Here is a 26022-nt window from a genome sequence, read left to right as displayed (position 1 = left end):
ATGCGGGTTGAAATTTTGTGATGTATTGATTTAATGATTAATTGTTAATAGGCTACGGAAATCAATCATTTGCGGCAAAGAGGCCCCAGGGAGAGTTGGGGGTCTCTGCCGCCCAGCATGCTGGGAAACGTAGTTCGAACTCCGGCGCCATTCTAAATCCCGCAAGCCACACCAGCCAATCTGGGCAACTCTGTCATTGCTTCAGCCACCCACCGCAGTTCAACAACTTTATGACCTATCGCAGCGTTTCTCAACCCCCAGCAACAAATCAAAGTCCCAAAAAGACCCACAGCCAATCACTTCATCTTAGACACCTGGCAAGCCAATCAGATCACAATAACATGCATGATGTTGCCTTACCACTGCGCCTGCGCACACGATAGACAGCTGATAACTCATCTATTATGCTACTTGGCTAAATAAAAATCGTACAGATATCTGCCCGGATCCCGCCGCTGGACGCACCGGAGGACCCAAATGCAAAGTAAACACGATTTCGTAAACTGTAGCGGGATCGATTATTGGGTATATTTGAGGCAGGGTTGACTCCGGAGAGTGCAGAAGGACTCCGTGTGTCGGAGCCTGTTCTGTCCGCTCGGCGCCTTCAGACAAAGCTCAGCTAACAGGCTAACGGTTCTTTAGCTAACCAAACATCGAGCGGCAACCGCTCCAAAAACTCGATTTTTAGACAATTTAAGCCGCTCCCTGTGAGGTCCACAAGCAACAAATGTCGAAACATCTCCTTCAACACAAACTCAGAAATCTCCACAACCGCCATATGTAATATTTACCATATTTTACATGTTCGGTAAGTGGCCTAGCTCAGGTAGCTAGTATAGCAGCTCATATTTTTGCATTGGCTTGCCCGCCATCTTTTTAAGGCAAGATAAATGGAATGTTTCGTTAGCTTGCAAAACGCTCACGTCGGTGCTGCTGCAGCAGTTGGAGCCGAATTTTGGCTGTAAATGATCGGCACCTGACAGAGGTGTTGTGTATTACTGTGGATGATCGTACTGTAAAACGGATTTATGGAGTTTGCTAGTAGAAGCTGTGTATGCGCGTTTGTGTGTGTTAGCAGTTAGCTCGCTCGTTAGCCGAAGACCCGCAGCAGCATGTAGGCAAGAGGTGCGAGCAGCCGCCAGAGTCCAGTATCCGTGGATCCCTGCAGTTCTACGTTAGACAGATTAGACAGTTAGGTTTCAAGTTTGTTGGCTCGGTCTTTCGTTAGTATAGCTGTATAGAGCAGAGTAACCAGTTTTCATGTAGTTTGGGGTTTAACGCTGCTGCATGGGGACATGCATGGATCCATAACTTCAACAGTTGTTAGTGAGTGAGAAAATAAAATTCAGGCCGAGAAAGTTGCTGGTGAGTAAGCACAGGTCGACGGTGAAATTGATTAAATTGCTTTATGTGAGAGGGATCACGGAGATTACTGCATCAGAGCTAATTGGCGTTCAGCCGCACCCCCCAAACCTTTCCCGGTCAAAAAAGTCAGCCAGCACAAAACAAGAAAACAAATATAACCAATTTAGTACATGTTTATATGTTGTTCGTAATGGTAATATAAAACACTAAGGTGACAGTTAATATGTATATTGTGTAATTATCAATTTGAAGTCGACATGAGAGAAATTATTGTTAATGGATTTTGATAAAGTACTTTTTCATAGATCATAATATATTTTCTTGTTCCAACTTCGTCACTGTAAATGGAATGTAGCAGTTTTTTGAAAAAAATCTCATTTGGCCCTGTAAATGTATTGTTTTATTTTTTGTATAGTGTATTGACATTTTGTAAACTAAACCATTAATTGCAATAATAGCATCGACAATCTTAAAAGTTGGGGTGTATCAGTAGAGAGAAAGTAGAGTTTCCAGGGGACCTAGGTTTGCTAGATGGCATTAAAGTAACAGAATGTTAGCAATCAGGTACAATATGTTCTAATAACATAATCTGGGTTATTTATAAATCTAAAATGACACATTTTTAAATCAATTAAGTAAATTACTCCAATCATGACTGTTTTATGACATCTATTGACCCAATAATTAATTGATTACAAAATGGGGCAACAATATCTGTATCTGATTTTGTATTTTTGGAGTTGGAATTGAATACCTGCCTAAGAGATCCTGCATTATTTAGGCTTTAGTTTATATCTTCTCTGAAGGTCTTTGTGTATCTTTGTGTAGGTGTGATGTGAGTCAATTATTACAGCAACCAGCTGATTCTCTAGAGGTTACTAAATTGTTGGAGCAATTATCAGAGTTTTTGCAGGTTTTGAAAAGTTTTACAATTATTCATTTATTTTCCTCAAAGTCTTCCGAAGCTTTTTGAAGTCTTATATTTCACTAACAAAAGCTTTGAACATTTTTCTTTTCTGTCTGCTGCAGACAGATTACTATTTATTGGCAGGAGATATTTGTTAGGATGCTCATCCACTTATAATGAACTTAAAGTACTGATTTTTGATACGGATCAATTAATCTAATTCATCAGCGGTACTCAGATATTGTTGCTGTGTTTGTACTCATTTATGTTTTAGTCCTTCAGGACCCATCAGGCATAGGGTCAGTAATAAACATGGGTTCAGGTAATTGACTGATCATGTTACTAGGAATCCATAAATCAGTGTACTCAAAAGATGTTTGTTGTTCAACAGGTGTGACTATGAAAAGCTTGTTAAATTAGAGGTTGTGTGGTTAAAATGTCTTGCATGTCTTTAATTTAAAGCCCCAGTTTGTTTTTACACAGCTTCTGGGATCTCAGTAGTACAGATGTGATGATTATTATGGCATTATCAAGACTTGTAACATGCATGTTGGTGATCATTTCAAAATGAAGGTTGAGGAGCTGCTAGTTTTGCACATTTACAGCATGACTCAAGCAGAGTTAAGCATCAGGTTTGACACAATAATGATTACACTCAGTTTCCTGCAACAATCAGTTTGTGTAATATTGGAGGAGAAACAGCAGTACTCAGAATTCAGTCAATGGATAAGAAACTGGCCTTAGAGAGTCTCCCTGTTTGCCTTCCAGTGTACATCTCATCCCCCAAATCTGAATCTGTGACCGTGATCATTGCATTGTTCAACATAATGAACAACAATTTTTAAGTCTGATTCAATTCATGATTTAGTCTCCCAGGAGAAACCAAGCTGGTGTCTGGTCCCAGGAAAAAAAACACAATCAAGGCTTCACACCCCTTCACCCCTGAGGGGCACAAATGGTGTGGCAGCAAGCTCCTCCAATAATCCCACCTTGAACAGGCAGTATATTTTTGAAAAGTGGTCAAAAACAGTGTTTAAACTGGTTAGTTAAGACATCCTAAATCTAATGATATTGTCTAAATTTTGAATAATCGGTAGATTGATAGAAAATGTTTTTAAATTAGTTTAACTTGGAAATTCACTGCATGTTGTCAACAGCTGCAACAATTAGTTGACAGACAGTTTAATTTAAATAGTTTAATATGTAAGCATTTTTTAGACATACATATCAAAATTCTGTGTATACTGGCTCTTCAATTACAAGTCCTATTTATTTAAAATTAGTTTATATAGCCTGATATCATATATTACAAATGGTTATGTAGATGTGCAGAAGTGAAGTGTACAGAAATGTTTCAAATGCTGCTGCATTGTTCTGGCTGCCAGAAGCAGATCACTAATGATGCCTGTGTCTTTTGTCTCAGGTCGTACAATGGGAGTTTGTCTCTTTGGGGTAAACGTCGAGCTGAAGCATCAACTTCATCAACACCTGAACTAAACACACACTGACACACACCTGTGTGGCCTCACAAATACACACACCCTCAGACCACAGGGGGAGTCAATTTTTCACATTCAGGCTAGACACTGCCGTCCCACCGTGCATTGCTGTGTCACTGTCGTCCAACATGTCAGATGCCCCTGAGGCTGCACCTCCCAGCCCCCCTCCCCTTACCAACCCACCCCCTCCTGAAGTTTTCAATCCCACCAAGCCTGGGAGGTAAAAAGAAATTCACACCCCACCTCAGACTAGAGACCCACAGAGTCTTTCAGCAATTTGTGTGGTCATGATGTGTGGTTTTTTCTTCTTCAGGAAAACTAACCAGCTGCAGTACATGCAGAATGTGGTGGTTAAGACTCTGTGGAAACATCAGTTCGCCTGGCCATTCTACCAACCTGTGGATGCTATCAAGCTCTGCCTGTCGGTGAGTCACTGTCACTGCACACATTCGCAGGGTTTCCTTAGGTTGGTAAAAATCTCAAATAAAAAAGTTCAAAGGATCTGAATATTAGGCCCTAAAAGTATGAAATACTATTTTAATAAGGCTTAAATAATGCCTATCACATTTAGGTTAGGTTTATTATTTTAACTTCAAGTAGACATTATTTAATGTTGCATTAAATTTGTCCTGCTTTTTTGTGATGCTTTTCAGGGGAAATATAGAGTAGCTGCTTATCTGAAGAAAGCCGATTAGAAACCTGGTTACGTGTATATAAGGCAAAGTGACATTCTTCAACAGAAATCTATCTGAGTAAAACAGGTTTCTCTAATCCCCTACGACCATTTAAAAAAACAGCTTTCCTGTTTACACGACAGTTAAGAAATTTGCTTTACAGAGAAGGCTAACTGTAACGTAATTAGTTAAGTCCATGTAAACACTCTTTTTAAAAATAAAAAAACTTAATGGATGTTGGAATGTTTTTATGATTGCATTGAATTCAGCCACTTACTTGGCCACCTTCTTCCAACATGCACTGATAGTAAGACAATCACAGTGGTTTTGACAGACCAAAAACGACATAAAACCAAGTAGAACCCAGCATAACTGTTGTATATAATGTTATTGACTAAATAGCTGCGTGACCGCATATTTGCATGGGTGCCCTCAACATGGACATCTCCCACAAAGCTACAAACAGAACAAGCATAGTGGTAAGCCAAGCTAACACAAGAGTTAATACTAATTTAAAAAAAAAAAAGATTCCTCCATCATGTGGAAATGGTTAAGCAACTAATCAGATGTAAAGCATGATTTAAAAGTAGTGTGAAGACCTGAACCAACAAACATTGCATTTTTCCAGCCATCTTAAACACAATCAACAACATAATAAGGAAAATATAGCAGGTGATAGATCAAAAACAGTTAAACTTCTTTTGAAAGTTTTGTCGGTTATGAATAATGATATGAACTATAGCATAGTAATTGTTATATCGCTGGAATGATTATGTGCAGAGACTTGTTTCCTCATCACCCAGTCCTGGTATAACACAAACCAAAATTGTAAAGTTTTTACAAAGACTTGTAACGTCTGCTTTCTTCTTCAGCAGCAGCCTCCAGTGTGCTGCTGTAGACTCTTCCACAGGGCCGACTGTAACGTGGTTACTTAAGTCCATGTAGACTTAAGTAACCAGGTTACAGTCGGCTTTCTTAGGAAAGCTGATTTCTTTACTGTCATGTAAACGCAGAATCTGGTTTCAGGGTAAGGGATTGGGGAAACCTGATTTCCCCAGGTAGATCTTTCCTGAAGAACGGGAATTTCTAGGATTAGAAACTAGGTTTCTAATCAGCTTTGTCCATCAGGCATGTGCAGAACAAAAGGCTGCAGATAGGACAAACAGTTGAGGTTGAATGAGGGAGAGATCATTAGAGTGATGCCACCTAATTTTGAAATCAAAATCCAACAGACAATTTTCTAACACTAATGCCTCCTAAAGGTCTAAATAAGTCTCTTTTCACTATGGATTTTTATTAGACGGTTTGCACTGTATGTCCGCTGTGTCTCTCTCCTGTTGTACTGTCACTCTGCAGCACATTACTCATCTGCTGCATGTATACGTGGATTTCCAGTAACCAGCTTTCTTAAATGCATGTAAACATGTTCCCTCATTACCAGAGCAAAGTGGTTTCTAAGAGTAACCTGGTTCTTAAGTGCATTTGAACTTAGTCACCCTCACTGCACACATTAGTGTCACTGCCCCAACTTTATTTAAATACAGTTTGCATTTGTTAGTCCAGTTTATTCTAGGCTAAACATATATAATAACATAAATATGAAAAGGTGCTGCTAGGTGCTTATTTTAATTGTAGACTGAGCCATGCTAGCGGTTACCCTCTTACAGTCATTATGCTAAGCTAAATTAACCATATTTGTTTCCAGGACTACCATAAGGTGATTAAGAACCCAATGGACATGGGAACCATTAAGAAACGCCTGGAGAACAACTATTACTGGAGTGCCAGTGAGGCAATGCAGGACTTCAACACCATGTTCACCAACTGTTACATTTACAACAAGGTATGGATGTACCTGCACGTTGTTTTTACTGCAGTATGTTTTAGTTTTAAGCTTCGGTTGGTTATAATTACTGAGGCATATGAAATAAGGCTTCAATGTCCATAGATGTTTCTAAAGTCTTTTGCCCTGAGAGCAGTTGATTAGTGATGTGGCGTTTGTGTCTGCAGCCGACAGACGACATTGTCCTCATGGCTCAGGCTTTAGAGAAAATCTTTCTGCAGAAAGTTGCTCAGATGCCTCAAGAAGAAGTCGCTCTGCTGCCCCCTGCTCCCAAAGGGAAGAACAAGAGCAAGCAGCCAACTACTGGTAATACTGTACTACTATTACACTGCTGATACTACAAGTACTGCAGCTGCTGTAGTACTATAACACTGTTGCTGCATGACTTAAATCAGTCAAGCTTTATATTATATAGCACATTTGGTTAGAAATTAATGCTGGTACACTCTTTCTGTGTGTGTAGTGAGTCAGCAGGCGGAGTCTTCAGCCTCCCCTCCCCCCTCCTACCCCTCTCCCTCCCCCTCTCAGACACCCGTGATATCTACCACACCTACACCTGTCCAGGCCACGCCTCCCGTCTCTGCTCCTCAGCCACCGGCAACCATGATGCCATCTGCACAACCTGTTGTCAAGGTAACAGCCATGTGGAGCAAAGCAGCATCACATTACCAAAATATAAACAAGATGTACACTGATTTTTCTGTCCCACTTAAACTATCTCTCTCTCTCTCTCTCTCTCTCTCTCTCTTTTCTTTCTTTCTTTTTTCTTTCTTTTTTCTTTCTTTCTACCTACCTGTCCCACTCAATCTGTTTTCTCTCCACCTGTCTCCCTCTCTCCAACAGAAGAAAGGTGTTAAAAGGAAAGCAGATACAACCACCCCCACCACGTCAGCCATCTCTGCTGGTCGTGCCGACTCTCCATCCGCTCAGGAAACCAAAGCGGCCAAACTGGGCTCATCCCGCCGAGAGGCTGCTGCCCGCCCCACTAAGCCTCGTAGAGAGACGAGTGAGGAGGTGGCAGGAGGCGAAGTGGGAGGTGGAGGAGCGGGAGGTGGGGGCAGGAAAAGTGGAAAGCTGGGGGAGCAGATGAAACATTGCGATGCCATCTTGAAGGAGATGCTCTCTAAGAAACATGCCGCCTACGCCTGGCCCTTTTACAAGCCGGTGGACGCCGAGGCACTGGAGCTACACGACTACCATGACATCATCAAACACCCCATGGACCTCAGCACTGTCCGGGTAACATGCATGGCATCATCACACATGAAACACACTGATCTCACAACATCATGAAATCTGATTAGACAGCAGCTACAATGTAAGAGACAGAAACATGAAAAACAAACTACTCCTTAACCTCTTTAACCTGAGTAATGTGTTATGTAAAGTGGCAGATGCCAACTTGCATGTTCTGCCATATTAAAGGTCAAAAGTTTAAAAAAATGTATGCAGTATGTGGTTTGCTGTGTCCTAACATTCGAGGACACACTTTAAATGTGACTAGAATATTTTCTTTCACACACCCGGCATCCTGTTTAGTATCATATGGAACAGAAGTGCGTCACCTTTCTAACCATTACAAACAAGTCTCAATAGGATCAAAATGACTAAGGCAAAACAGAAATCACTTCACAATTAACAGCCACACAGACAAAACTATGTATTTCAATTGTGCATCTTCGCCAAACCAAAAGTCCATAAATCAGTGTCTGGCCGTCTTCTGTAAGATTGAACTGTTGATTATTTTCCCCATTTTTCCAGTAAGGAGGCTGAATATCTCAATTAGGAACGTAGAGTTGTTTCCTCTGCAGGTTATTTGGCCACAGTGCACCAAAGAACAAAGTCCGTACTTTGGGGGGAAAAGTGAAATCTTATCTAGAAAGTATATTGCAAAGCGTTATTTGTTGTGGAAAAATGGATGACAGTTTAACAGCTGCTGGCTTCTGTTTATTTCTTAGGTTGCATTGTTTCGCATAAATTGTTTTATTTGTGGTGTTCCACATTGACCTATTTCGTTATAGACCTATATGCTTCCTCACATGCAAAAACAAATTGACAACAAACCTGTATGTAAACAGTTGACTGTTGCTGTCAATCATCTAGAGCCTTGCAAGTAAGGCTGCCTACTTCCCTTTTAAAATAAAAAAAAAATTGAAATGTTGCAGTGTTTTACAAATGCTGATTAGAAATAAAAGAAGGCTATATCAATAGACGATTGATCTTTATTATCTCTAACAGAAAAAGATGGATAAAGGCGAGTACAGTGATCCTCAGAGCTTTGCCACAGACGTCAGGTTAATGTTCTCCAACTGTTACAAGTACAACCCTCCAGACCACGAGGTGGTGGCCATGGCCCGCAAGCTTCAGGTATGTAAACCTTTCAGAAGTTGCAAGAATCTATATCTGACTAATTGGTGTAGTTGAGTTTATTCTTTCTCTCATCAGGATGTATTCGAGATGCGTTTCGCTAAAATCCCAGATGAAGGTCTTGAGGCGTCAGTCCCATCTACTACACCATTGGTCAGTAAAAGCACCGCCTCCTCTGACAGCAGCAACAACTCCTCCTCTGATGAATCATCTGACTCTGAGGAGGAGCGAGCCACGCGATTGGCTGAGCTACAGGAGCAGGTTGGTGCTGCTGACAAATCACAGGTCAAGAACATCCTGGTTTTCTTTTATTTTAGAAAATTTCTGTTGGCTCAGTTTGTCATATTAAAATGCTGATATTGATCATTTCATTGTAGTTTCATTAGCAGAATAATTTACCTTCCCTGACAGCTTTCCTTCATACTGATCAGAGGTCATAGGTGTTGATAATTAGTCTATCCCACCAGCTGAAGGCAGTGCACGAGCAGTTGGCTGTCCTGTCCCAGGCTCCAGTCAGCAAGCCAAAAAAGAAAAAAGAGAAGAAAGACAAGGAGAAGAAGAAAGAGAAGGAGAAAGACAAAGGGAACAAGGGCAAGATGGAAGAAGAGAAGAAGCCGAAGCCGGCTGCCCAGCAGCCCAAACCTGCCAATCAGAAAAAGGCCCCAGCAAGGAAAGCCAATAGCACGGTGCCTGCCACCAGGTATACGTTGGTCGTGTCGTTGAAGTTCCAGGAATATCGCATGCAGAAATGTCACACATAAAAAGTACAATTTCAAGATTCAAACTGAGTTAAAAAAAAAACACCTCTTTGTCCAGGCAACCTAAGAAAGGCAGCAAGACGTCGGGTGGTGGCTCAGCCAATGGAGACGATGGTGAGGAGTCATCCCTGCCGATGTCATACGACGAGAAGCGTCAGTTAAGCCTGGATATAAACCGGCTGCCAGGAGAGAAGCTGGGCCGCGTCGTCCACATCATCCAGTCCAGAGAGCCGTCGCTTAGGGACTCCAACCCTGATGAGATCGAGATCGACTTCGAAACCCTCAAACCCTCTACACTTCGAGAGCTGGAGCGCTACGTCAAGTCCTGCCTGCAGAAGAAGCAGAGAAAGCTACTGCGTAAGTTAATGTACAGGAGTTATTTTACTGCTACACTGGCAGAATTACTGCACGTACTACTACTAGTTCACCTTTGACCTCGTGTCTTGTTGTTTATGATGATTTATGTTATAATAAATTAGTTTTTATACTGATGTGAAGCCTTCATGTATAAACAATGCTGTATCTTAATTACTCAGACACTGTATTAACCTTCCCACTCTCCCTCCTTTAGAGAAGGCAGCAGGAGGCGGCTCTTCAGGTGGCGGAGCTAGTCGTTTGAGTGGGAGCTCCTCTTCCTCTTCTGATGACAGCTCCTCAACAGGAACCTCCTCTTCCTCTGACACAGACTGAATATACACACACACGCTCTCTGCCACACAAACACACACACACACACACAGAGGTTTATCCACTCTTCATATACACACACGTGCAGACAAACACATGTAAACTTCCATCCTGAACAAACACAAGACAGAAATACACATTCTGAACTTCTGACAACACACACTCATGAATATAAACCACAAAAACACGGGCTCAGATGTGGAGACTGTATGTAAATAGGCTGACCTGTTTTTTAGCTCCTAGTGTCGTTTTTATTTTTTATTTTTTTCCTGGAGGAATGCAGACAAACAGAAGAGGAGAAGAAGAAAGCAACGACCTCCCAGGAAGAGGAGGAGAAGAAGGGCAGGAGTTGGCTGGTAGAGAGATGGGCAGTCTGTGTGTCTGTCTGGGAGTCGTACTGATCTCTGAACACTTGAGCTTCACTGCTGTGGAGAGAAATCAACCAACAAGGCTTTCTTTTTCTTCTGTGTCTTCTGAGACGGCCGGCTGTGACCCCTGACCCCTGAAAACATTCCAGAGCATCACTGAGGAGGAGGAGGCGGGAATCTCAGTGGGTTTTACGCTTGTCAACGTTTCGCAAACTTATCAATTGAAAAGTGAAGACTTTAAATTTTTGTCTTCAGCGTGGAGATGAACATCAGAGAATAATGGGACACTGAACCGAACCCTGGATCCTAACAAGGAGCCAAACAAGGTCTTTCCACAGAGGGTATTCCATCATATCTGCAGTAAATCTGTGTTCAGTGTTTAACATGGGGCTGATTCGGTTCCTCTGATGAAATGTATTTAAAGATCCACATCAGGAACCAACATGTGAAGACTTGAAGCCAGCTGCAGAGAGTAGAGAACCAGCCAACGTTTGGCTTGTGTTGTAGTTCAAGAGAGAGCAGGGACTGTTTTCTTGATCAGGGGCATTTGGACATTTAACCCACCTGACCCTCATTAAGTCAAATTTATCAGCAGATTCTCAGTCACTGTAGCAACAGTAAAGTACAACAGGCAGCCATTAATTTTTGTCTCTCCCCTTAAAGAACAAAACAAAATCACGAGCATGTTACAGTCCCGGTGATGCAGTGATCAACAAACATATTCAAACAGATTCTGCAGGCCTCTAATTTTCATCTTCTGCTCCCATATGCTACTGCCTCACACACTAACAGTGTCTGCAGTTAGCTTTTGTGTCTAGGTAACTTTTAAGTTATATTTTAAAATGTCTTAGGGAGTTTAGAAACTGAGCCAGAATCATCTGTTTTTCCTCTGGTTTAAAATCCCTGCATGTAGGGTAGAAAAACACCTCAGTTTTCTTTAGAATCAATGTAATCTGATTGGCTCTCACCTGGAGATCAGTTTTGGGAGCTTATTTTTAGCCCCTCTCAGGTGGTGGTACTAAACCAAGTTCCATGTCACTGCATTTCAAACAGTGTGTAAAATACATGGTCAGACTCAGTTAGGGGTGTAAACATTGGCAACTGCACAGGCTTGCGGTTTAAACTCCGGTCAGGTACCTGTGGCCTGTGTAAAACCGACCAACCTTTCTCTACAGGCAAGGCTTAGGTTACGGGGACAATGAGGTCCTGCATTCAGCCCAACTTCTTTTAATGGAGAAAGGATTTCAGGAATCAACTTTCAGAGTTAAATGTTTTTTTACATGTACAGACATTGGAGTTACAGTTGGTCTCTGAAGGTCCATCCAGACCCATGATGTTGTTACTGTTGTGTGGAGCCCATGTGGCTGGAATTAGCTGTGTCGGAGGTCTTTTACGTTGAACAGCTGGAAAACATCAGTTGTCAGGGTAATTCTAGTCGCATGCAGCCAAACATTATTGTCTGATAATGTGTGACTTGGGAGAAAACGCCAACTGTCTCAGTTTTATGTGTGTGGTTTTGTCGGAGCAACAAAACACCAGGATGACTGGTGGATTCTGTCTCTGCAGCATGTTTCAAGTCTCTACAGGTGTTTTTCTGTCTAAATTATATGACTTCTGTTATAAAAGGAAACAAAACCATGAGACTCCTGCCTCGCTGTCTTACTTTGGCTTCAATGTTGCTTTAGTCTGTTTGACCTGATGAAGGCTGTAAATGAATAAATATTCCAGCTTGAGCTGTGCAGGAGTCTTTCATGCTTTTGTTTGGTTGGTTCTTCCTCTGATGAGGAATCTCTTGGAGAGTGTAACCTGACGAGCTGTGATGTGAAACATTTGCTTCAGTTTGATTCTCTTCCTTTTGTGAAAACTCAAAACCTGATCCTGCAACCCAAACACACAACTTTCTATCTGCCCTGGGGTCAACAATTGGGTTGGGGTGTTTTTGGACTCTTGCCCCCAACCCCCCAAATCCAGCGCCGGCTCTGTCAGCAGAGAAGTGAGACAAATATTTTTTCTAACACTACATTTATTTTGTTTTCAGTTTCTTTTTGATTTTTCAGATTGTGTGCAGAACTTGTCTCTATATAAAAATGTCTTTGTACCGCTGTCCTCTCCCACTCACCCACACCCGCTCAAACCAAAACCACTCAAACTGTAACAGGTCCCCATTGTCCCACATGTGAAGAGGAGTCCAGGTTAGATGGTTAGAAAATGTCGATTTACATTTTAGCCAATTTAGTAGAAAAAACTTGGCCGACATCTGCTGAATGTTCAAATTCAGTTACATCATAGTTACTTCATTCTATGAAAACTGCGAAGTACTGTCATGTAGTACTCCTAAATAGAGTATTGTCTGTCTGCTGCAGCCTGAGAAGGTTAAATCCTGAGAACACATGGAAGTTAATTTAAGTGTTTTTTTAAATGTCCAAAATAAAATACAAATGCTCTGCATGAGTAGGCAGATAAAACCCTTTAAAAAAAATTTTAATGTTTAATTATCAAGCAAACAATGAAAAATATCATTTTGTATCTTTAGTTGTTGTCAGTATCTGTGTGTTTTAGTTCGAGCCCAATTTATAATTATTTAACCTTGTTTTAGTAAAGTTTGAGTTGGGATTGACTTCAGCAGAAAATTTGTTAGCTCAAGCAAAATTTACTGTAGGCTTCATGACTCCACGTGGTCCCTTTACCAACACATTTTAATTTTCAGGAAAAACCAACAGATTTTCCTATTTTGTGGTGAGGAAGTCCTTTTGAGGCTGCAATCAGCTGATTCCTTAAGAAGAAGCTTTTTTTGTTGTTGTTTTGTTTATGTTTAGGATGCAGCAGACACTAACCAGTGGTTTCCTGTCACTAGCAAGTTTGTGATCCGGACTGTCTTCGTGAGACAGCAGTGTGGCCAGTGTTAGGTCCAGGCACAGGTGAAGGGACATAGAAATACATTTTAGCACCTGACTCTATGCTCTGCTGTTCAGTGTGGTGGAAAAATATTATCTTCTTAGCATTTGATTTTGACATTGTGTCTCTAAAACAGCAGTTTTTTCCTATAAGACGTTCTACATTCACACCTGTCAGTAGCATTCTACTGACAAGTGTGGTAGTGAGGACCCCCCCCCAATCTGCCACGATGATCACATCATGTGACTTGCTTGTCTCTTTGTTGCTCTCCTGTTGCTGTTGACATATTTGACCTTTAACCTCTGCGTACAGACTCGGGTATTTCTGTGCTGAGGGCAGAGGGTCATTTCCCACCCTGCATTTTGCCTTAAGGTAACATTCACTTAATTTCCCCTGAGTACAATTTCCCCTCACATGATGTGTGTCTAATAGCTGTTCATTAGAATGACATTATGTTCCAGGTACAAGGGTAAAACACCAGAATAAGAACTTGTATGTGTCCAAACACACTGCAGCAATTTTTATTGGCTGAGCCAGAACATGAACTTGTTGTAGAATGATCAACTCACCACTTGGTTCTGAATCTGTTGTTCAGGCTCCAGTAAAATGAATATTTAAAGAAGAAAGCAAACAAAGTTCAGATAAGAACAGACCAGAACCACCTCCGCTTAGTCTGACAGAGTCGGGTCTGCTTCAAAGCTAAACAGACTCTGATCTAATCTTTCTTCTGCGCTGTAAACAAAGCAGGTGAGATCTATGTGGTCCTGGATTTGCTCTGGGACTGCTGTCAGAACCCTGACATTAGGACTCACTTTTGTTGGCCCCTCTTGTCTCACAGCACACAAATGGAGGGACCAGGACATTTATGGAGAAGCTTCCTGTGTTCACCCAGTAACATCTGATCACATGTGGTTCATGTTGCAGTTTGTTTTTAGCATGTGCGGCAGTTTAGGAGATCAGTGTTACTATGGTTATGTGGTCCGACCTCAGCTGTAGCTAGTGTTTTTTGATCCTGCTGTCACCAGGCTCACGTGTAGTCAACGTTGTTTTTCACTGAGGTGCATGTTGATGTGCTGGTTTAGTGGTAGGTTAAACCTGTGACAGATGTGGATAAATGAAGCTGAATCTTTAGGATATATGTTTGTCGAACAATTCGTACAAATGTCAAGACTGGCAAGACTTTCACGTCACTCCCATTAAAGATAAATTATAAAGAGAAATAATTGTGAAAATGGTGGCTTCTGGCACTTTTCAGTGATCCCACAAACACTTGACATCTCACCTGTAAGTAACAAAAGAATCTGATTGGTGGAGTCCCGATTGTTTAGAAATGGTTTGTTCAGGTACAGCAGCTTTCGGAGGAGACCAGAAGTCAGAATAGTGATGGAGGGATAAGATGGATCAATCCGATCGTCATCCTATGCTTCCAGCTTTGTCAGTCTGTGTGTTTTTTTTTTTTTTTTCTCTCTCTTTCTCAGTTTTGTCTCATTTAAATCTTAATCTCGTTTATTTGTCTCATGGCCTTCCTCTGTGTGTGGAGTTGCTCATTTGTCATGAAGATGCTTTATTTGTCATTACATCAGAACTTGACAGTTTAAAAACTCTTAGTCTTTAGAGACTTGTCAGAGAAACAATCATTCACTTTTATTTTGGACATTTTCGCGACAAATCAAAAACCACAGCACAGTCGAACCCGTTTCCTCCCAGTGTGACTGACAGACTGGTGGACAGCTCGCTGCCACGGTTTCCCTCTTCTTTGTTTTTAGTTGATGGTCGAGCTTCGATGCTAATAGTTAATTTTTGTATTTTAATAAGAAAAAGGCAGAAAGTGATTTTATGTATTTGCATGCACTCCGGCCGTACGTTCTTTCTTCCGTATGTTTGAGCACTGTATAGTAGCTGTATAGTAGCTGTCTGAGGATTAGGACGAACTCCGCTCAATAGAGTAGAGACGCAGAGAGACGACGAAGCGACGGAAAAATCAACAAGTCAACTATTTGATGTAATTACTGATATGGGATCCTTATTTTCTGAGTTCCTTTGTTTTCATAAATAAACCCATAAACTGACGCAGTGACTCGACTCTCATTCACACCTCACCACAAACACAGACGTTTACTCTTTTACCTTCTCTGGAACTGAGTATCTAAGTACATTTACTGAATTAAGTTTCATCAGTTAAAGGCCTTGAATGTTTTTAAGTCCTTAAAAGTTTCCTTTTTGTCACCTGCAATTTTTTTTAACCATTCCTCTATCCAAAGGCCTTTCACTTTAAATGTTTACATTCTCTGTCTGAAACCAACAGACGTCACAGTTTAACTCGAAAAGTGACCAAATATTCTAAAGTGATTCCAATTTTCTTTTTGTTTTCAGAACTGTAACAATTAATCAGCCGATCTCTGTTATTCGGCCATGTGTCCAGGTTCTTATGCAGGTTTAGGTCACATTCATTCATTCCTACTGCTTTTTCATCAGACAATCATTCTACATAATGTGATTGAAATGGTTAAACTAAGTAAACCTGATGCCTTTCTGCTTCACCACCAGGTGTTTCAGGTGACCTTTATTAAATAGGGGAGCAGAAACGTCCAGTGAAAGATTCTTTAGATTTTGACACGTATGACCCAATATTCCAAAGCTTCAGATTTAAAGTGATTTGAATTATGAAAGTGTTAACACACTGTTTTCTTAATTTGTAATACTTAAACTCTGTAAACTTTAAACATTATCAGATGGCAGCCAGTCCGTCACAGGTAGTGGTGCAGTTCTTCAGGACAGCAGACAGTCAAGGACGTGAAACACAAGTTTAGCTCTTTTAATCAGACTTTTTTTTTTTAACTTTAACCAGTTGGTCTTATCCTGAACTTGATTCAGGACTTAAGAATTGACTGCAAGTCACCCACAGGAATAAAGAATATTTATTATAATTCAGTTAAAAACCAAATTAACACTGTTCACATCAGAAACGCTGGACCAGGATTACCTCAGAACTCGCTTCACTAACTTCAGGATGGCCTGCCAGGAACTGTGCAATTCCACGGATAACTTTTCTACAGTCACATGGCCTGTGGCCATAAAGAAATAGCCGTTCTCTAATACACTTATGGCTTCAGGGGATTCTGAAGGGAAAAAGTCACATTCTGTGCAAATTTTTGGGCTTTAGTAGATGTCGGGTATTCAATAAACATTTTCCAACTGAATTCTAATGAAACTCAGTAAGCATAAAATGGCAAAAGTTTCTAACTGGTTTTAAATAATTGTTTCCTGATACTCACACAGGTCTTTTACTAAAAGAAGATAATTAAAAGAAGTAAGGAAAAACATTAAACTATTTTATAATCATTAATCAGTTTTGGACAGTTTTCTGTTCTGACCAAACAGTTTCAGGACAGAAAATGACACAATCTGTAGCAAAATTAAAATTTCCTTTAGAATATTTTAAATGTTTAATTATCAAGCGAACAATGGAAAATATCCTTTTGTATCTTTTAGTTTGAGTCCAATTTATAGTTCAAGTCAAATGTTTATATGCATATTGAAACACGAAACTGCAATTTTTTTTATATAAATGATTTAGAAAAGTTATATCGTCAGTTACTTCTAACAATTAAGAAGTACATTTGGTTGTTTTCAGTAAACGTCAGAGGAAATTAGAGATGTAAATTTAAGCTCCCTGAAGTCTGAATCCAGCTTAAATTGATCGAAATGTATGAGTTCAGTCTTTGTGCTGAACAGTTTAAAATCTGTTCTGGTCCTTGTTTCATCGTCCTGTCTACATAATACTGCAGATCCTGGAACGTCCCTCCAGGTCCTCCACGCCCTTCTTGTCCCGGACCAGCACAGCTTGGTTCCCATAGCTGCTGTACCAAGCCGACCGGCTGCGGTTCAGGTAGGTAGAGGGGGGCGCCGCCTCCAGGTCCTGCTGCTGCTGCTGCCAGATCAGCAGGGACGTGTCCCGGTACCGGAGCCGAACGTAGGAGTCCGACAGAGCCTTCTCTGCCAGAGTGGAACGACCACGGCGGCCAGGACCAGGAGGAGTAGGTTCTTCTACAGCAGGTGTATCACAGTCCGACATGCTGGTGATGTCAGCGCTCCACAAACCAGCTTGGTAAAGAAGGACACATTCCGGCCCAGGCCTAGGTCCAGGTCCAGGTCTCTCTCAGTCATGTTCACCTGATGAGTCCAGCTGAAGGAAGGAAGGAAGGAAAAAACAGGTAAGAGTTCAGAGTGTTTTTTTTTTATCTGGTCTAACCTGGATAGTAGTGGTTTTTGATTAAAGGCTGATCACCACATTATCATCACAGAAACTTTTCATTTTTATTGTTTAAAGATTTAACACTGTGCTGCTGAACTGTGTCTTCCCAGTGATTTAATCAAAACTTGGGTTTATTTCTTAATTAATTAAGACTGAACTGATGGTTTAATTCTGATTGTTATTGAGCAGGTTTATTTACCGTTAAATTACCGGAGACTTTCTGCCCCCACACACAGGAGCTAACAGCTGTAAGCCACCGCTAAGCTAAACGGTAATCCTGACAACCGCTGAACCAAAATGCGGAGGCTCGTCTCTGCTGTTACCTCAGTCAGCTCCTCACAAAAACACACAGCTAAAGTTTACCTCGCGGGTGACGTCACGACAGCGGCGGAATTCAACGTTGTAAGCGTCAGAAAAGAAACTGTGACGTTGCACCAGCTCTTCTCGTTAGCATTTTGTTGCGGGGAGCGTGTGAAGTTGCCACTGCAACCAATAGCAACGGGTTCGCTAAATACCAGTCCGGGAAGGAACAAATGACGCAATGACAACAGTTCCTATGAGGCAAATGTTGAACGCCACAGATATTAAAGCACAGGCAGAATTACATAAACTCACTACTCTGGAAAAGTAACAATACTTGTCTAAAATGTACTTTACTGGGAGTATTTTTTTTTTGTCCTTTCGGCTTATCCCGTTATCTTTTTTAAATCTTTCTACTCAGCTACCAATTCCATACGCTAAAATGTACTTTAACTCCAAAAGTACCAATACTACATTAAGTAATTTCTCTGAGCTCCTGATAAAAACAGTATTAACAAAGTATTTAAACCACTGTTAAACATGATGCTGTTGAATTAATGGACAAGTCTGGTCCAGATTTGTTCAATGTGCCTTATAAATAAAGTTTCTAAAATGTTCAGACCTCAAGCTTATTTAATTCACATATTGAAGGAGAAAATCCCTTCGCAAGCCTGATTTCTAACCAGTTACTGTGAAAAACATCGACATTCAGTTCTTTGTTAGTAGGAATAAAAATGTAAATGTACACACCAGAGAAATTAAACTTTAAAAGGAGAAAATATTTATCATCCATTTTTTTTCACATTTGTTAGTTCATTAGTTTCCATCTTAACAATTTGTAATGTAACTGAAGTTGTCTGATACCTGAAATGGAGTAACGTAAAGTGAAAATACAAACAGTAGCCTACAAGTGCCTCAAAATTAGACTAGAATGAAAGGACTTGGTTACTTGTGTCAGGACATGGGCTTATGGGGGCTGTAGTTGCTAAAGAATACGTTTATTAAAAAGCTGAGGAAGAGGAGGACCGACTGAAAACAAACACATATTAAAAAAACAGAATATTTACATAAATAAATGGAAATCATTTTTAAAAAGTGAAATCAGTAGATTTGTGGTGTAGGTCTGTGCCATGACTTGCTAAAATAATAAAATTGTTTCAGTGTGTGCTCTGTATTTAGCCTGGACCGAGTCCAGTCTGGTCCACTTCAGCAAGCAGAAAGTGAGCGGATAAGATTCCATATGAACACTGTGCTTCTCCACCAACAGACTCTGACCCAGTAAAGAGCTGCAGTCTTTAAAGAGACACAACCAAACCCAAAACACAACTGATGAGTCTGGAGGTCTGACATCCACACCCCATCTTACTTCTGTTTCTTGCATTTTCACATGAAATGAATTATACTCACCTATCACCCAAATCCTCTTTACAGACACTTTAATATGGAAGCCCAACCTCCTCAGACTTTACAGGAGTGAAAAGAGCTTTCAGAACGGGCACCTTCAGAGAGATGCAAGTCCACACCTCGACAGGTCAGAACCTAATGTGGTTTTAATCTTGTGGCTAATCTCTTCTGCAGCAGTTGTGATTGTGAGCAACGTTTTGTGGAGACCCACAAGGAAACACAAGGAAATTTGGCATGATTGGAAAATAACATTTACTCACATACTGCATTTAATGACAGTACTTATATTTTACTTGATGCTACTTTATACCTCTACTGCACAACATTTCAGAGGAAACATTTCTTTTTACTTGCTTGATTCTGTAGCAGTTTTAACAATGACAACACATACAGCTTCGTTAAATTACACTCTGCACAAAGACAGTGTGATAGACATTACTGTGTCCCCTAGCCAACAAGTACCAATATCTCAAATGATGAAGTTATTTTAGATATGTAAAGACATGAAGGTAGTTTGTGAAACTACAGGTCACAGAAAAAACATGAAATTCCCCGATGAGCCACTGATTTTGTTTGTCTGCTTCCTGTGTACATGTAAAAGTCTAATTCAAAGTTGAAGAAAATGCAATGATCTTTTCCACTGATTACAGACTAATGATGACTCCTGTATTCCCTTTCCGCTAATAGACCACTGTAAACCCCATACTATAAGTCTGTGAACGTGAAGATAAAGTAGTGTGTACTTTTACAGTGATACTCTAGGTACCATTTGCTGAGAATACTTACCAAACACAGGACTTGCAGTATTTTGAAACTGTGAAATTAGTTTTAATAAAGAGCCAACCCCCACCCACCCCCCAGCCCCACCCCCCACTGTGTGTGTTCAGTGTTTTTCCAATGGCTCTGAACAGCTGACAGCAGAAGAAGAAGAAGGCCAACTGCTCTATTTTTAGCAGAGTCCCTCTGAGTCTCAGAACTGATCCACCACAGTCCCACACGCCGTCGCTACACATCCTCCACCTCTACACCGTCCCGTCCTCCGTCATGCCCGGCAGCCAGGCACGGTGCCGGGCCAGGGACCGGAACAATGTACTGAACCGGCCTGAGTTTCTGTCCCTGAACCAGACCCACCGCAATAGGGAGCAAGCAGGTGTGGGGGAGGGGCGGGGGGGCACCGCTCCGAGGAGAACTGTGTTCAGACAGCACAGTCAGCAGGAGGACTCAGGACTGCGGTAAGACTCTGAAAACTATTGACACTTAACAGTTCTGGTCCTGGTCCTGAGCCAGAGTGTTCAGGTCTTAAATACTGATCCTAATACTGACCAAGACTTTTGTTTTTGTGTGAAATAAATTCTGTAAAGTTTCCAGTGTTTATCTGCACCAAGATCCTGGACTAGGACCAGACCACTCTGTGTTACAGGTTTCCAACTAGCCTGAGACCTGCTGCTGAAAGAAAAACTTCAATGACCCTGATCATTGGAAACCAGCAGGATGTGTCATCTGTGTTTAGGACAAGACCATGTTTTTTGACCACAACAGATACTCATACAGCAAACATGTCAAACCTCTGAGACTATGTAGAAAGTTAGTGATATTTAACTACACTGCTGAAAATAATCACAGATTCTAATGATTCAGATCAATGACCTGAATTTAAGGTGAAGCAGAAATCTTTCAGGTTCTGAACTGTTTCTCTGTCAGAAATCAAACTGAGGCTGATTAGTGTCAGTGAAGGAAGCTCATGTTCAGGTAGATCTGACTCAGAGGTTTGTTCCAGTTGAACAACCTGAAACCATCATTCACCTGATAGAAATGTGCCTGTGCTCACACCTTCAGGTTAAATCAGATTTTGGACTCAGGTGTTTAGACCCCACTGTTTCCTTTGTAAAGTCATAAGTATGTGGACACCACCATGCTGCTGCAGCTGTCCAGGAAGTGGTCTGAGGAGCATGAAAAACATGAGGACATGTCAGGATTCAGACAGGAAACACTGACCTGGTGCTGCCCTCAGCTCTGCATTTCTATATTTATTTACAAAATGCGTCCATAAAGATCATGTGGCAGTGCTGAACTGGCTGAAGCTTTTTAGCCTATTTGAGCCTCTGGCTTGGTTCAGTCTCACCTGTTTTCACTGTCCCCGGTGGACAGCGCACACATGATCCTTCTTGCCTCCGCTGTTTTTATTCACAGCATAGCTTCCTGCACAGATGTTTCATAAACCTTACCGTAAGGCTTTTATTTTGAAACATACAGGAAGTGTTGTATGTCATGGACAGTGAGCTACACTAGCGGTTCAACACTGGTCGAAGGGAACTAAGTACATTTACTCAGCTCTTTAGTCCTTTAGAAAACATGGCTCCACAAAACAGGCTGTGCACAGTCCTGCAGGCGTCCTCATGTTTATGCAAGTTTTGGCCTTACTTTGTAAAATCATATGTGGACAAAACTATGAGCAAAATAAAAACCTCCACTGTCTGATGAGTGCGGACAGTAAGAAGAAGAAAAGCTCCTTTGTTTGTTGTATTGAAAGCGCAGGGTTATACTTCCTGTTTGCTAAGACAGCATCATTGTTCACAAATACATAGTGTTCTTCGTATCTGGAGGATTTTAAGGTTTTCCGCCAGGGGGCAGACTAATCAACCCAACGCTGCACGCTCAGCTGATTCTCTCCCAATATTCAAAAAACTGATGAAAACTGAACTCTTCCGCATCTTCCTATGCACTTAAATCTTTAATAAAAAAAAAAAAAAAAAAAAAAACTTTCTGCTCTCTTGCACTGGTATCTCGTGAACTGTGAACACTTTTCTGATAGGACTTTGATTTGATGTTTTCTCCTTGACTTAGATTTTTGCTGCCTTGTACCTCACTTGTAAGTCGCTTTGGATAAAAGCGTCTGCTAAATGACTAAATGTAAATGACTAAATGTAAATGACTAAATGTAATCACTGCGGTTCATGCAAAAACTACGCTGATGTTGATGTTGAGATCCCGGCAGATAAACAACGGTGACAACATCATCGTTGTTATTGTGATTTAGAGGAGGCTCTTCCTTCTCCTAGTGCTGAGATGACCCTGCTGGTGGAGTGTGGGATTGTTAATTTCTGACAACATGCCTAACGACCACTCCAGATTGCTGGTCACCATGATGCACATGTAAGCGTGTAGTTAAAACAAGTAAAGCCAAACCTCTTCACAACAGCAGTGGTGACATTAATGGTGCAAACCTTTGGTGCAGTGACAGTACCTGGTAGTAACTGTACCTGGATGCAGAAAGTAGAAACTGGCCTTAAAACCCTGCTGAAACCACATTCTAGACTGTCTCTACACTTTTCTGTCTGTTCTTGTCTCCTGTCCTCAGGGGGTCCAGGGACTCCTCAGAGGGGGGCTCAGCAGCAGAAGGGGGGGCGAAGGAGGCGTCTCGTTGGCCGGAGCAGGACTGCATGCAGCTGAATCCGTCGTTTCGAGGCATCGCCATCAACTCGCTGCTTGCCATCGACATCAGCCTGTCCAAGCGCATGGGCATGTGCGTGAGGCCCCACGGCCCCGGGGCCCCACTCCGCTCCATGGTGACCCTGCTGGCCCTTACTGGACATGCCCTCCCCTGGCTTTGTGGGACACTTATCTGCCTGTGGAGGAGCAACACCCTGGCTGGACAGGAGGTCCTCATCAACCTGCTGCTGGGTGAGAACCACAGGTTGGAGGAGTAGCAGGGCGATGAACCTTTTATTTCTGCATAAATCAGACCTAACGAAAACTGTACTCGTTTATTTATTGTAAAATGGTCAAATCTAAAAAATATGTATCTCACAAAAGTACGTGAACCTCTTGGATTATCAGTTGATCTAAAAAAGAGATCAGAGTCAGGTTTTTGAATCCATGTGATGACAATCAGCTGGGAGTCTGGGAGTTCCTGCCTCATTTAAAGAAGACAACAGTCTGCTCTTGACGACAGGTTTGTAGACCTGTGTCATGGCTCCAAAACAGAAGATTTCTGAAGAGCTCAGAAGAAGAGTTGTGGATGTTCACCAGTCTGGAAAGGGTTACAGAAGAGTTCACCAGCTGACTATCTAAAGAATAAAATAATACTTTACTGACCCTCTGCAGGAATTTACTGTATTACAGCAGCCCACTAGACATAACAGACATCATAAGAGATATAAAAAGATAGAAACAATGTCTGATAGCCGATGGCTGGAAGGACTTTCTGCTGCGTTCAGTCCAGCATTGTGGTGGAATAAGTCTGTGGCTGAATTTGCTTTGCAGAAACACCTCCAAGTCGTGCAGTGGGTGAGACTCATTACTCATACAGTTCAGTTTCCTGAGCATCCTCACCTCAGCTACCTGCTGAATGTAGTCCAACTCCGTCCCAATGGTGCAGCTCGCTCTCGTTCTGTTATACTATACATGTTATATTAGCATAGAGCAATGTACGGTGTAGTTGTAACTGTATGTGTATGTAGAGTGTCAAAAGACAACTCTACTGACCCTGATCTGACCTCGGATTCCACAGACTGATCCGTCACCTAAAAGACTCTTAGAGACACTTTCAGTTTAGTCCCCACTGACTCTGTCTCTGTCTCTGCAGCTCTGATCCTGGATCTGATGACAGTTGCAGGAATGCAGAAGCTGGTCAAACGCAGAGGACCATGGGACTTCCCACCTGGTTTCCTGGACTACATTGCCATGGATACATATTCTTTCCCAGCAGCCCACGCCAGTCGAGCCATCATGGTGTCCAAATTTCTGCTGAATCACCTGGTGCTCGCGGTCAGTGGATTTATCAATACTACTGTTGTTAATGTGGTCCAGGGTGTGACTGCCCTTTACTGTCCTCAGACCAAAGTCAGCTGCCAGCTGTTGTTATTGACAACCACAAGAGGAATGAAGATAATCTGAATGTTTCCGTTAGTCAGGTACTCCACATTGAATCCTTGTCTTAAAACTGCTGTATAAATAGTTGGATGTGAAACAATAACCCACATGGCAGCAGGAGGCCTGTTGTCCTTCTGTGCAGGTTCAGTGGCTTGTCATTAATTACAGTTGGCAGCTGGATCTGAAGGTGTGAGGTCAAATTAATCTCACAGGTTGAAACATTGAAAACTCTGATTTGAAATGTTAGAATAAATATGAATGTGAAAAATTGACTTCAAACACTTAAGAACACAATGTGAATATCTGAAAAAGTACTACAGTCTATTCAACATTATGAATGTGATCCAAGTTTTGAAACTTTAAAAACATTCAACTTTTTCTTTTTAGAGCTTCAGCTCCGTTTTTTAGTGTTTGGAGATTAAGTTCTCATTAACCAAAAAATAAGGCGACCAAAACATTAGAAGAGACCATTAATTTTAGTACTTTAAGAATTGGTGGATCTAAAATTTGATAAAGAAAGTAAAACTGGAAACCAAACCCAGCTGATTCCTGGTGCATTCAGGTTTTGCTCCTTCACAGAGTAAAAGGTCTTTGTTATGAGGTCTTGTTTCCCTCCAGGTGCCTCTGCGGATCCTGCTGTACCTGTGGGCGTTTCTGGTGAGCATGTCCCGGGTGCTGCTGGGAAAACACCACCTGTCAGATGTTGGCTGTGGGTTTGCTCTTGGCTTCCTTCACTTCAATCTGGTGGAATCAGTTTGGCTGGACTCTGCTACCTGCCAGACCATCCTCTCCATCGGTACACTGTGCTGGACTCCACTTGTCTAGCCCTAGTCTGGACTGCTCTGTACTGGTTCATGTTGCAGGGAGACTACCGTAGACCAGTTTGCATTGGTCTTACTGGATTATTTTACTTCCTAAACCCCTCTCCATCAGCATGTTGGTTTAAACCTGGTTTGGCCCAGTTTAGACTTGTTCAGCGGAGTGTGAAACTGAACTGTTTAGACTCTTTTTGGACACCACTTTTTCAAACTAGTTTGGACCAGTATGATCTGAGTTAGATTGCTTTGCTGTAAGACTGCTAGTCCATTTGGACAAAATAACCTTGTTCTGCTCCACATTGGACTGGTCTGTCTGGATTTTGTGGTCCTCCAGCTGTTCCAGTCTTGCTTTGTTCTGGTCCCTCCCAGACTTTGACCTCAAACAGCAAACTGAACACCACTTGTTTGGACTGGTTTAGACGGTTTTAAAGCTGCTATAAACCACTTTAGTCCACTTGATCCTGGTTTAGACTGGTTGTGTTTTGATTCGTACCAGACACTTTCAGATTAGCACGTTTACCTGGTTTAGATCGTGGTTTGCTCAGACTCAGTTCTCACTTATCAGTTTTCTAAAACTGGTTTAAACTATAACTGGATTAAACGTTTAACTTTGATAAATATTTTCTAGCTTTTCGGCAACAGAACCTACAAACATGGCTTCACCTGATGAGCTTTGGTATAGTCTCTAAAATCATAAACAGAAGGTTAAAGTGGAAAATAAGAACATTTAAAAAAACATTGTTGATAAAAACTGTTAATGAGAGAAAACATGATGAGCAGAAACCGTGAAAGTTTTCATTAATTTAAACCGCACCTTCAGCAGTACTGGAAAGTAGTAGCACTAGTTTACAAACTCCTGTAAAAACATTTTCTCTAAGTACATTTGACTGGGAGCCCCGGTTAGTTTCTAAATCATGTTAAACTCATATCATAATAACACATTAATGTTACACACACACACACACACACACACACACACACACAATAAAACAGTTAAAAAACATCCAAAT

At 41.4% G+C, this 26022-nt stretch overlaps 3 protein-coding genes across 5 annotated transcripts; 2 read left to right on the top strand and 1 right to left on the bottom strand.

Moving 5' to 3' along the window:
- The first annotated feature begins 331 nt into the window (after positions 1-331).
- On the top strand, positions 332-15432 carry brd3b (bromodomain containing 3b). Of its 2 annotated transcripts, none has more exons than XM_067522413.1 (12): positions 332-484; positions 3696-3991; positions 4085-4196; positions 6151-6288; positions 6456-6594; positions 6752-6921; positions 7132-7527; positions 8527-8655; positions 8734-8916; positions 9123-9355; positions 9472-9770; positions 9985-15432. In XM_067522413.1, exons 2-12 carry the CDS (start codon positions 3900-3902, stop codon positions 10101-10103), a joined length of 2010 nt encoding a protein of 669 aa, XP_067378514.1. In that variant the 5' UTR covers positions 332-484; positions 3696-3899; the 3' UTR covers positions 10104-15432. The 2 variants fall into 2 exon arrangements, with proteins under 2 accessions (XP_067378514.1, XP_067378513.1); XM_067522412.1 differs by having other exon boundaries at positions 8734-8940.
- A 783-nt stretch (positions 15433-16215) lies between these two features.
- LOC137136790 (putative uncharacterized protein BRD3OS) lies at positions 16216-18138 on the bottom strand. 2 transcript variants are annotated; one of them, XM_067522491.1, is made up of 2 exons: positions 17818-17959; positions 16216-17549 (listed from the first exon to the last, which is right to left on the bottom strand). In XM_067522491.1, exon 2 carries the CDS (start codon positions 17436-17438, stop codon positions 17136-17138), a length of 303 nt encoding a protein of 100 aa, XP_067378592.1. In that variant the 5' UTR covers positions 17439-17549; positions 17818-17959; the 3' UTR covers positions 16216-17135. The 2 variants fall into 2 exon arrangements, with proteins under 2 accessions (XP_067378592.1, XP_067378591.1); XM_067522490.1 differs by lacking the exon at positions 17818-17959 and adding an exon at positions 17982-18138 and having other exon boundaries at positions 16219-17549.
- Positions 18139-20217: 2079 nt separating this feature from the next.
- LOC137136383 (inactive phospholipid phosphatase 7-like) lies at positions 20218-25992 on the top strand. Its single transcript, XM_067521686.1, has 4 exons — positions 20218-20554; positions 22681-23003; positions 23908-24089; positions 24813-25992. The coding sequence occupies exons 1-4, from the start codon at positions 20367-20369 to the stop codon at positions 25017-25019; spliced, it is 900 nt and encodes a 299-aa protein (XP_067377787.1). The 5' UTR covers positions 20218-20366; the 3' UTR covers positions 25020-25992.
- Positions 25993-26022: the final 30 nt, after the last annotated feature.

Source organism: Channa argus, chromosome 11, assembly GCF_033026475.1.
Source record: "Channa argus isolate prfri chromosome 11, Channa argus male v1.0, whole genome shotgun sequence".
In the NCBI taxonomy this organism is placed as follows: Eukaryota; Metazoa; Chordata; class Actinopteri; order Anabantiformes; family Channidae; genus Channa; species Channa argus.
Note: the sequence above shows the minus strand (reverse complement) of the source record. Positions and strands in the feature narration are given on the sequence as shown.

Coding starts and splice junctions, on each gene's coding strand:
- LOC137136790 (XM_067522490.1), bottom strand. CDS start 17,438: ATGTCGGACTGTGATACACCTGCTGTAGAAGAACCTACTCCTCCTGGT.
- LOC137136383 (XM_067521686.1), top strand. CDS start 20,367: ATGCCCGGCAGCCAGGCACGGTGCCGGGCCAGGGACCGGAACAATGTA. Junction 20,555..22,680: donor CAGGAGGACTCAGGACTGCG/GTAAGACTCTGA, acceptor TCCTGTCCTCAG/GGGGTCCAGGGACTCCTCAG. Junction 23,004..23,907: donor CCTCATCAACCTGCTGCTGG/GTGAGAACCACA, acceptor CTGTCTCTGCAG/CTCTGATCCTGGATCTGATG.
- brd3b (XM_067522412.1), top strand. CDS start 3,900: ATGTCAGATGCCCCTGAGGCTGCACCTCCCAGCCCCCCTCCCCTTACC. Junction 3,992..4,084: donor AATCCCACCAAGCCTGGGAG/GTAAAAAGAAAT, acceptor TTTCTTCTTCAG/GAAAACTAACCAGCTGCAGT. Junction 6,922..7,131: donor CTGCACAACCTGTTGTCAAG/GTAACAGCCATG, acceptor TCTCTCCAACAG/AAGAAAGGTGTTAAAAGGAA.